The 12,399-nt window shown below is 45.5% G+C and overlaps 1 protein-coding gene across 2 annotated transcripts in view; it reads right to left on the bottom strand.

Annotated features, from left to right (window-relative positions):
• The window catches only part of LOC126456725 (leukocyte elastase inhibitor-like), a 174,076-nt gene that overhangs the window by 55,827 nt on the left and 105,850 nt on the right, over positions 1–12,399 (bottom strand). For both annotated transcript variants that reach the window (XM_050092467.1, XM_050092466.1), the window contains exon 3: positions 7,634–8,026. In XM_050092467.1, coding sequence (XP_049948424.1) covers positions 7,634–8,026 — 393 coding nt within the window. The remainder of the gene's footprint in view (positions 1–7,633; positions 8,027–12,399) is intronic.

Genomic DNA, 12,399 nt, shown 5'->3' with positions numbered 1-12,399 from the left:
GTTTCGCAAGTGCAGGAACAGATGGTAGTCACTGATGGCAAGATAGGGGCTGTATGGGGATGATCTAGAGTTTCCCAGCGAAAATACGTATGAGATCTTTAGTCTGATTCGCCACATGCGGACGGGCATTGTCTTGCAGCAAACGATGCCCTTGCTCAACTTCCATGGACTGTTGCTTTGATTCTGGTGTGACATAGGCCACCCATGTTTTATCCCTCGTAACAATTTGGCTTAAGAAATCATCACCGTCATTGTGGTACCGCTCAAGGAAAGTCAATGCACTGTCTAAACGTTTGGTTTTGTGCACATCCGTCAACAGTTTCGGTACCCAACGTGGGCACAATTTTCGGTAATTCAAGTGCTCGGTCACAATGTCGTACAAAACACTACGAGAAACATTAGGAAAGTCATCCCACAAGGAGAAAATCGTAAAGCGTCTGTTTTCTATCACCTTATTGTCCACTTCCTGCACCAAACTTTCATTAACGACCGAAGGACGCCCACTCTGTTGTTAATCATGCACATTTGTGAGGCCATCTTTAAATGATCTAAATATCTTAGCACATCTTTTTTTTAAATTTCAAAACGGTACTTACTTAAAAAAAAACACGCCTCGTAGCACAGTACCAGGGTGGGACTCGCACACCAGCGCAATTGTAGACCATCACTACGACAGCAGTTAATACTGATCCATATCCATTTCTTACATGGACATTGTCTGTAACGAAGAACATTACTTATTTGCATGTCGCCCATCGCTTGCGACACGTTCTTAAAACACAAAGTTAAATACTGTAAATCTTCTTTATTATAATAAAAAGTACTTATGTGATTCGCCTGAATTGTTGTATAGCATTCCGAGGACGCAGCATCCTTTAGGCATCCCATACGAAAGAGTGGCAGGACCCCACAGATGGTGTAATATTTAACCCAATCACGGCTACGGCCATATATGAACGCCCAGCGGGTAGAACTGACAAACAGCTAATGGCATACGTGAACGTCCTGCTGGTACAATGTTCAGACGGCTACGGGCATTCATTTACGCCACACAGGTAAGGGGACCTGACGGCTGTGGGCATTCCCGTACGCCCAGCGCAGGAGCAGGTCAACAAGCACAACAGAACGACGACTCGCTGTTGTCCTCATTAGTGCATATACGTTGTCACGGAAATTACGCCTATGGCCTGAAGCGGCACACTGCGAAAGGAGAAATTTACTCTTGCTATGTGTTGTATGATAAGATGACGGTGGAGTACATCCACAACAATTTTAATGTGCGATCGAAATTGTTGCAATGCAGAGTGATTGGCACCATTGTGCAAATGAATTACAGTTTTTTAAAATAATTAATAAAGCCAGCTAATTTTCAACCAAATTAATTAGTTAATTACTTTCCAAATTTTAAGTATTTTGTACACCAGAATGTTCGCGCACGTGGAAATAAAAAAGACGCACATCTAAATTACTATCATGAAATTTATTCCGTTTTTTTTACTAGTGTATGTGAGTGAGTTTCATTTTTATTTTCAACAATGTTATAGGTTTCTGTGTAACATTTCCGTCATTTCTTATATTAATTGTCAGGCAGTGGGTTAGTAATTAAAAAAATATACTCAGTCCATTCACTTTCCCGTCCATCTTATTATTTCTCTTACGAGCAACTAAATTAATGCTCAATTTTTCTTTGTTCTCCGCAGTAGTGGGCGTAACGCGTTCGCTAAGAGTTGTGGTTTTTCGTGATTTCGAATGTTTAGTCTGACGGCCTCACGTTCCTGAATTTTTTGTAACAGAATTATATTAGATACTTATTTGGGAGTTAAAACATTCTCTAGGTTCACTGTACTGCTGAAAGTCGTAAATATTATTTGTCCACACAGATAGCTACCTCAATGGGCACAGTTTTTTCATTGTGCTGCCCAGCAGAGATGTGCTAAGAACTGTGATACATACAGTTAAAATCATATCAATGGAGAACCATATCAGCGCTGCCATAAACCTTACAGCCTCTGTGATTAGGCAAAATGACTTTCGAGAATTTGACATTCTTGTGTACATAGTTCCGCGTAGTCAGCGCGTTCACAAATTTCCCACTAGAGCGCGCCCCGCTAAGCACAACAGCGCAGGCGCAGCGCTCGTCCGTCTCCGCACTACGAGATGGCGCTGCCTTAGAGACGGACCAAATTCTGCTTCCGCTGATCTGCGTATAAATATGTAACGCAGCCAATGAGATTGGTGCTAATGTAGAACCTTTTCTCCTCGTGGATCACACTCGCGCAGTGATACATGAACGTGCAAGGTATGATAACGAGTGTACAGACCTCCAACTAGTTAGTCTGCATTTATCTGCATTAGTCTGTACCAGTCTATAGTCAAGTTTCAGTCTGCACCTAATAAGATTACCATATTCCTGTACATAGCCATGAAGATAAATGTATAGACACTATTGTCAAGTGCCAGAGATATGTGAGAATAAAATTAATGTACCAAGACCAAAGGAACTTCAAATTGTCAATTGTAAATAGCATCCAGAATCAAGTTACATAAGGTTTATGCTTGTTACTATTTTAATAAATGTGTGTGAAAATTAATCAAGTTCTGTTTAAAGTTGGTCACCATCTACTCTAAGCATGCAAGTGGCATTTCTATCGTCTGACCTAGCGCAGAAGATAAACACGCCACGATAAGACCACGAGACATATTGCTGACACTCGCCTACTTCGTTAGAGCGACAAGTCAAATAATCTGATGGTGTGTGTACCGAAGGTCCTACAGTACGCACATCACAGACATCATGTCAGCTGTCTCTGGAAAACGTAAATATAAGCGAGGATAGAAACGTTCTAAGGTGTTCAACCGCATTGTGGTAAAGTCTTTGTTCTGCAAGATTCACAGTCGGTTGCAGAGTCAACTAAAGCTATGAACTCAAATCCAACGCACACAACTGACTTCTTTGATTTTAAAGTGCTGCTGAAACGTTGTTGCCAATGCAGGCATGTAAGATCCCTAAACGAAGTATGATCGAAGTGTCTCATATTCATCCATGCCAAGTAGTTATTAAAAATTCTTATTCTGAAACTGTGGTGTCACCGCCAGACACCACACTTGCTAGGTGGTAGCCTTTAAATCGGCCGCGGTCCGTTAGTATACGTCGGACCCGCGTGTCGCCACTGTCAGTGATTGCAGACTGAGCGCCGCCACACGGCAGGTCTAGAGAGACGTCCTAGCACTCGCCCCAGTTGTACAGACGACTTTGCTAGCGATGCTATACTGACAAACTACGCTCTCATTTGCCGAGACGATAGTTAGCATAGCCTTCAGCTACGTCATTTGCTACGACCTAGCAAGGCGCCATTACCAGTTTATATTGAGATTGTTATTAATGTACCGTCAAGAGCGAAGTACACCAATTATGGATTAAAGTTAAGTATTCCAGCAGCAACGTACCTTATTCGCTATATTAATTACATTGTCGTGTTCCAGACCTCACGCCAGTCTGCGTGAGCGTAAACGCGTGCCTTTCGGCATCCTCGCATAGTGACTTGGCTGTCTTGCCAAGTCACAACAGAAACAAACGAAAGAAAAGTGTAAATGGATTATAAAGTGGAAACACAGTGGCAGATGTATGCCATGCTGTACTTCATCTCAACGAGCAGTCATGTGTATTGATCGCAAAACAAAAAGCCTTTTTGGTTCCAGGTTCAAGTACTGGTCCGACACACAGATTTACTGTCAGGAAGTTTCATATCAGCGCACACTCCGCTGCAGTATAAAAAATTCATTCTGGAAACATACCCCATACTGTGGCGCAGCCATGTCTCCGCTATATCCTTTCTTCAAGAAGTGATAGCCACGCAAGTTTCGCATGAGAGCTTTCGTGAAATTTGGAACGCAGGAGATGAGGTAATGGCGAAGGTAAAGCTGTGAGGACAGGTGGTGAGTCGTGCTCGGGTAGCTCAGTCGATAGAGCACTTTTTCATCAAAGGAGAAGACCCTGGGTTAAAGTTGCGGCCCAGCACGTACTTTTAATCTGCTCGGAAGTTTTAGGAAGACATTTTATTCCTCAGCAGGACAGGGAATTCTACTGTAAACTCTGCAATATCTGATCCCAAGAGTGGAACTGTGTAAAAAAAAAGTCGTTAATATTGACGTGAGAGCTTTTTGCTGAATTTAATTTCGTTATTCTCTCTCGTATTCTCATTAAGAATGTTTATCGTTGAGTAAGGTTGTTAAAATAATAGTGTCGGATTTCTACACTTGTATCATTAGTGATAAAACGTAGTGCCTCTGTGTTAATGGCACGTGAATCAAAAACTTTCTTGTTGACACATAGTAATAGCCAGTTTCTGGTATGGCACCTAGAACGTTGTTAATCAATTATTTATTTTCTATTTTGTCTCTCTATTTCTTGCAGTGATGAGGTGGGGAGAATAGTTCCACAGTATCAGAAGACCTCAATTTTTAGGGTTTCGTATCTCAATCGACAAAAACGGAACCTGTAAAGGATCGCTTTGTCGCAGTTCCGTCTGTCTGTCTGTTGCTCAGGAAGAGGTAGATTTATCAAGTAGAAGTCATATACTAAGGTCTATTCTTCCTTGGCGATGTAAAAAACTTCAGCTTCCGCACGAATGCAGTCAAAAGAAACAATAGTTTATGAAACATAATTTGATACTCGCCAACTCATTTATCAGAATCTAAGGGGTGCTTCCCGTTGACTTAGAATCATGTAATTTTTCAAGAAGCAAAGATTTACAGCACAAGTAGAGAAAAAAACTTGAGAACTGGTAATCTATAATGATATCATACTATTTTTTTGTCATTTGTTATCCGAATGTGTCTGTCCATGGGTTAAAATCCCTTTTTATTTGCAACGGGTAGAGTTACCAAATTGAATTTTATGTCACATACTAAGACCAATGGTCGCTTGGTGGTTTACAACATCTACGCTTCTAAGACAGTGAAATCAAAATAAACGGTCTTTTATGTCATATTTCGACACTCACAAACTCGTTCATCAAAACTGTTAGGGTGCTTCTCGTTAACCTAGAATCACTAAATCTGGCAAGAAGTAAGATTTTACAGCACAAGTAAAGGAAAAAAACCGGAAAATTGTTAACTTGTAATTACATGACACGAAAAAACATTTTTATCATCTTTTCTGACTGTCTGTTGCGACCCAGTTCTCTCATCAATGGGTAGAAGTATCAAGTTGAAATTTATGTTACATGCTAAGGCCTACGGCCCCTAGGTGGAGTAAAAACTTTAAGCTTATGCGTCAATGCAATCAGAACATCCGGTCATTTATGTCACGTATTTTGATACCGCTAACAGACAAAAATCGTCGAAATTCTCTATTTCTGGGTTGGATGAACTATCTGCACTACTGTTCAAAACTAAACCAACAAAGTGCTACTTCCCCGTCCCGTGTCTGATTCACGATATAATCATACAAAGTGTCGACATATGTCCGTACGATCGTGTTCAGCACGGAAGACGGCATTCCAGTCAACAGACAACCACGCCAACCATGACGTCAGGATAGTTATCACACGGAGTACTGTTTGCCAGGTAGTCCCACATCTACAACCGCACGGTGCAATATGGTACCCTACCAGACACTGCGGTGGAGGGCCTTAGGAAGAATGGAACCAGGAGAAAGTTGAAATGAAATGACCGTATAGCATCGTTGGCCGGGAGGCCCCGTTCGAGGAAGTTCGGCCGCCAATGGCAAGGCTTATTTCAATCGACAACACATTGGGCGACTTGCGCGCCGGTGGTGAGGATGAAACAATGATGACGACAACATAACACCCAGTCCCCGAGACGAGAAAATCTCCAACCCGGTCGAACCCTGGCCCGCTTGCATGGGAAGCGAGCACGTTACCACCCATCTACGCAGGCGGACGGAAGCAGGAGAGTTGCAAACTGATGTGGCCCTATGGGTTAAAGTGAGTCGTTTTGTTGGTTCTCAGATGAGTCGACAGTTTATGGAGATGGAAACTGTATCCCATAGAGCAGGATAGGGCCGACCATGTGTGATTTCAGAAAGAGTGGACCGTTATTTGACTGTAAGGGCAGGACGGTACCGCCTTAGTATGACGTGTTGTGTCGATGCAAGCGGCGTACAGAAGGCTTCAGCAGTGTGGTTTTATCATTGGAAACCTGCTGCCTGTTTACCTCTGGCGTGTCTTCACAGAAGGGAACGTCGAGCGCCGTCAACACGCCACCTGGACAGTCAAACGGTGGGCCAACGTTCTTTTCACAGCTGAGTCCAGATTTTGTCTGGAGCATCATTCTCGGCGGATTTGCATTTGGATGTCGTGGGGAACACGATTTCGGGACCCAAACATTGTGGAAAGAGACTGATATCGAGGAGGATCGCTAATGGTGTGGGCAGGGATTATGTTGACGGCTCGAACACCCTCTTCATGAAATTGTATGGGTGAATCAACAAGATTTTACTGCTGTCAGGTACAATGAGGAGATCTTGGGATCGATTGTTGAGAGGTGCTGTTGGCTGAGACTTCGCATTGATGGACGATAACACTCGACCTCATAGAGCACGGATGGTTGTTGTTGTTGTTTTTTTTTTTTAACGGAACATATTGCACGTATGGGGTGGCCTGCTGGCTCTCCCAAATTCAATTCCATGGAGAATGTCTGGGATGCACTAGGGAGATGGTTTGCACCACGTCAGTGTCCACCAACCACTCTCCACGACTTGTGAGCAGCTCTGCAAGAAGAACGGGCGTCGTTGCCTCAACATGAGATTGATAACATCACTCACAGTATTGGTGCCAGAGGTGGTCGCACCCCACACTGAGCATATTAATCAGTTGTCAGAATGTGTGTGAAAATCCGTTAAGTTGGAAAAAAAACGAAGGACATTACGCTGTATTTCATCGTTTGGAGCTTAGTTATCTTCACATAGGGCGCTTCTAACAACCAAAAATACTTCACCACAGTGGAATAATAAAAATCGAAAACGGACGATAATGTAAAGTGTATCTTGAAAATCATGTGATGAACTTGCCAGTTCGAAACCGGTAACGGCGCTATTTACCTAAATAAATAGCAGTTTTAAGAGTGCCTGGTTGCTGTTTTCTTCTTTGTAAGAATTAACCTACATTAATTGTACACAGCCACTGTCTAACAATGTCAGTTTTAGACAAAATAACATTTTTGTCTACCGTTATGCATGTTGCAGTGGATTACATTCCTTATTCTCTACGGTGTTTCTACTTTACTACCACCTGTTTATTCTGTTTTGTCGCAAAATAAGCGCAGCCTCCCAAAATTTCCGTTTGTTGCTTTAATCTTGGAGAACAGTGTATACACATTTTTGTACTGATCTTTCGGTGCGCGAGTCCTATTTGGACTTCTCCGGATTTTTTACGTACAAATAAGTTATGCAGAAAAAGAGGTGCGTTGTGTTTTGTCGTTTCGGCTCTCCTGACATATACGAGAATTGCCACATAGAACCTGTTCCATATCCACTGTTTTTTCCGTAGATACTTCCGTCTCACCTGCGCAGGAGTTGACGGGAAGCGTTAAATAGACACATCTTGCAGTGATATACGTTTGCCTACAGACTCACTCAGCTAAGGGAGTTTTCTTAGACAGACGCGGTTACCTGGCACCGGAGGTCGTAGCTGTAGGCGTAGGGCACGCGCGCCGCGTGCGTCATCATGTAGACGGTGCGCTCCTCGGTGGGGCTGACGCGGAACGGCTCGGGGCGCGTCAGCTTGGCGGGGAAGGGCTGCTGCCAGGCGCCGTTGAAGTAGACGGCGCTGGCCACCACCAGCGCGGCGTCGTCGCTCACGTCCTCCAGGACGCGCGCTATGCGGCCGCGGGTCGCCGCCGACACCCACCCGTTGACGGCTGCCACGGCGGAGAAGCGGTCGCGCGCGAAGTCGACGGAGAACTCGTCGCTGGCCAGCACCTGGCGAACGTTCCGCCGGTACTCCTCGTTCAGCGGGAACGTCGCGTCCACGAAGAGGGCGCTGGCAGCATTCGCGATCACGCTCTGGAAAGTACACCTTCAGTAAAAATTCCAATTCCCACTTCAGTTCAATACTACCCGTTCGAGCTGAGAGGAACACAGATACGTTTTTGTTACTGTAAGGACAAATTTTATTTCACCTGCATCTACATACACTACTGGCCATTAAAATTGCTACACCAAGAAGAAATGCAGATGATAAACGGGTATTCATTGGACAAATATATTATACTAGAACTGGCATGTGATTACATTTTCACGCAATTTCGGTGCATAGATCCTGAGAAATCAGTACCCAGAACAACCACTTCTGGCCGAAATAACGGCCTTGATACGCCTGGGCATTGAGTCACACAGAGCTTCGATGGCGTGTACAGGTACAGCTGCCCATACAGCTTCAACACGATGCCACAGTTCATCAAGAGTAGTGACTGGCGTATTGTGACGAGCCAGTTGCTCGGCCACCATCGACCAGACGTTTTCAGTTGGTCAGACATCTGGAGAATGTGCTAGCCAGGGCAGCAGTCGAACATTTTCTGCACCCAGAAAAGACTGTACAGGACCTGCACCAATGCGGTCGTGCATTATCCTGCTGAAATGTAGGGTTTCGCAGGGATCGAATGAAGGGTAGAGCCACGGGTCGTAGCACATCTGGAATGTACCGTCCATTGTTGAAAGTGCTGTCAGTGAGAACAAGAGGTGACCGAGACATATAACCAATGGCATCCCATACCCTCATGCCTGGTGATACGCCAGTATGGCGATGACGAATACAGGCCTCCAATTTGCGTTCGCCCTGACTGGCCGAGCAGTTCTAGACGCTACAGTTTGAAACCGCGATACTGCTACGGTCGCAGGTTCGATTCATGCCTCGGGCATGGATGTGTGTGATGTCCTTAGGTTAGTTAGGTTTAAGTAGTTCTGCGTTCTAGGGGACTGATGACCTCAGCAGTCCAATAGTGCTCAGAACCAGTTGAACCATTTTTTGTGCGTTCACCGCGATGTCGCCAAACACGGATGCGACCATCATGATGCTGTAAACAGAACCTGGATTCATCCGAAAAAATGACGTTTTGCCATTCGTGCACCCAGGTTCGTCGTTGAGTACACCATCGCGGGCGCTCCTGTCTGTGATGCAGCGTCATGGGTAACCGCAGCCATGGTCTCCGAACTGATAGCCCGTGCTGCTGCAAACGTCGTCGAACTGTTCGTGCAGATGGTTGTTGTCTTGGAAACGTCCCCATCTGTTGACTCAGGGATCGAGACGTGGCTGCACGATCCGTTACAGCAATGCGGATAAGATGCCTGTCATCTCGACTGCTAGTGATACGAGGCCGTTGGGATCCAGCATGGCGTTCCGTATTACCCTCCTGAACTCACTGATTCTATATTGTGCTAACAGTCATTGGATCTCGTCTAACGCGAGCAGCAATGTCGCGATACGATGAACCGCAATCGCGATAGGCTACAATCCGACCTTTATCAAAGTTGGAAACGTGATGGTATGCATTTCTCCTCCTTACACGAGGCATCACAACAACGTTTCACCAGGCAATGCCGGTCAACTGCTGTTTGTGTATGAGAAATCGGTCGGAAACTTTCCTCATGTCAGCACGTTGTAGGTGTCGCCTCCGGCGCCAAGCTTTTCTGAATGCTCTGAAAAGCTAATCATTTGCATATCACAGCACCTTCTCCCTATCGGTTAAATTTCGCGTCTGTATCACGTCATCTTTAATGACCAGTAGTGTACATACACGGCAAGTTAGGACCAAATGCATGACACTGGATATCATTCCTTAGAGTTTCTGCCCGTTCCAGTGGCGTACGTTTTACAGGAAGGGTGATTGTTTAGAATGCCTCTCTGCGTGACGTACTTAGCCTAGTCATGAATAGTTCTCGGGTATTCAGCCGGGCGGCGTCTCCAAAAGACGTGACATTCGACAAGCCTACTTTCTTGGTATACTCAGGTGTTTCTGACGACTGATATCTGCTGGATGCTGCGTTTATATCCTCGCCTCTCCCCCTGTCTCCCCGAAATCTCCAGCCATCCTTCTCCAGGCACGGATCTGGTGAGGTGATGGGGAAGTGCGTCGTCGGGCGTCTATCCAGGGTCCTCAGTAACACAGCTGCTGGCGCCGGATCCGTATCTCTGCTGGAGTGGCAACAATGCTTCTTCGTCCTCTTCAGTTGTCATGACATGAGCGGGCCTCCACTAGATTGCCGCTGTCCTTTGGTTATGCTCAACATTGGGTCCCATGCGAAGCTTATTTGAAAACTACTGCCCTTATTTATCTGCAGTGTCTTTGAAAAAACAACTTGGGTGCCGTCATAATTCATGGAATGTCCGTGGGAGACGCACTACTCTGCCACAGCAGACTTTGTCGGCTGAACGTTGTCGGTGTGGCGTTTATGCTCAGTGCATCTCCCCTCGTACTGTCCAGAGAATCTGGCCTACATAGGTCTGGCCTGACAAAGGATGCAGCAGACTGCCGGTTTCCGGAGTCGTAGGTCATTCCTGACTGATGCCAATAAGGTTTTCGTCTTGGCCTGTGGGCGAAACACGCTCTTGACGTTATGTTTCCGGTGTATTCTTCCGATTTTTGCTGCAGTTTTGCCGACATATGAAATAATAGCAGGCTGTGGTCTCGGTTTGTTCGTTTATAAGGCATGTTGTATCTGACGGTTGCTTTAACCGTTCGTACGGCACACGGCCTGAAAGTGATGCAGTTCGTGTACTAGACTGTCACAGTCTGAGATTTCGCTTTCTCTGCGCACTGATGTGCCTAGGACACCTGCTCGTGTTTACACGGTCCTTATTTCTGGGAGGGGGGTGGGGGTAATTGAGGTCTACCTCCAAACATTTGCCAGTTCAAGTTTTTGGAGATTTCTGGGACGCTCTCCCATGACGTAAAAAACATGTGACAACTCGTGCCGCACTTCTTTGTTTGTGTTCAAAATAGACTGTTAGTCCTATTTGGTATGGATCCTAAGCATATGAGGATTATTCTGAGGTAGGCACAAGTGATTTTGAAGCTGTACAATCTGTAGACTCACTGTATTTTCCCAATATCCTGCCAATGTACCAAAGTCTACCACTTGCTTTACCTTTGAGTAAGTCTATGCGATCATTTCATTTGTTTAATACAGGATGTTTATAAATGAATATCGGGATTTTAAGTACATAGAGCTGTTTATGTCTACAATGGTTTACATCAATTTACAGCTTGAGCATTTAGCTATTTTTCGACATAATCACCATTTCTGTCGATGCATTTTTGTAGAGGCTGTGGCAGTTTTTGTATGCCCATGTCATACCAGCTCGCCACCATACTGTTCAGAAACATATGAACCTCTTCTTTCATCTCGTCGTCGGAGCTGAATCGCTTTCCGGCCAGATGTTCTTTTAACCTAGGGAACAGGTTATAAGTCACTGGGCGCCAAGTCAGGACTATAGAGTGGGTGGGTGATTACGTTCGACTGAAAATGCTGCAGGAGAGCAACGGTTTGCCGAGCGATGTGTGGGCGAGCGTTGTCATGTGTGCGTCCTTGCTCAACATTCCTATTGCCCGTTTGAGTTTTTTCAGTCTCACAGTACGTGTCAGCGTTAATTGTGGTCCCAGTGGGCATAAAGTCAACCAACAATACCCCTTTCCGGTCCTGAAGAACGGTTGTCATGACTTTACCGGCAGACTGTGTTTGTTTGAGTTTCCGCGGCTTTGGCGAAGAAGGATGCCGCCACTGGCGTGACTGTTGCTTGGTCTCAAGTGTAAAGTGGTATGCCCAGGTTCCGACAACCGTGACAATTGAGTCCAGAAAGTTGTCCTGTTGGGTTGCAAGGCGGTGAAGAAATACGCGGGAAGCATCAACTCGTTGCCGCACGTGGTCCTCAGTCAACATGCGTGGCACCCATCTTGCGCACACCTTCCGTTAGTTTAATGTTTCCGTTAAAATTCTGTGAGCGGTGCTTCGGGAAATCTCAGGAAGCAACGTGCAGAGATCATCCAGGGTGATCCGCCGATCTTCACGCATGCTTTGCTCAACCTTAAACACTGTCTCCTCAGAAATTGACGGTCTCCCGCTCCTTTGCTCGTCGTGAATTTCGGTCCGACCAGCTGCAAACTCTCTTCACCACTTACGAACATTTTTGACATCCATGCTCGACCATACACTTCCGTCAATTGACGATGGATTGCAATCGGCGCAGTGCCCTTTGCGTTCAGAAACCGAATAACTGCGCGCAATTCGCACCTGGCGGTAACATCCAACGGGAGCTCCATTCTCAACGGCTGTCAGAGCGCCTCAGTGCGGCGTGTGGATGTTTACACACAGCGGGTGAAGCACTCTTCATAACAGTGTGACCAACTGCCACACAGAGTTCTATCCTTACAAAAAAATAG

The sequence above is a fragment of the Schistocerca serialis genome, chromosome 2, assembly GCF_023864345.2.
Source record: "Schistocerca serialis cubense isolate TAMUIC-IGC-003099 chromosome 2, iqSchSeri2.2, whole genome shotgun sequence".
Classification (NCBI taxonomy): Eukaryota; Metazoa; Arthropoda; class Insecta; order Orthoptera; family Acrididae; genus Schistocerca; species Schistocerca serialis.
This window is presented reverse-complemented; position numbering and strand designations above follow the sequence as displayed.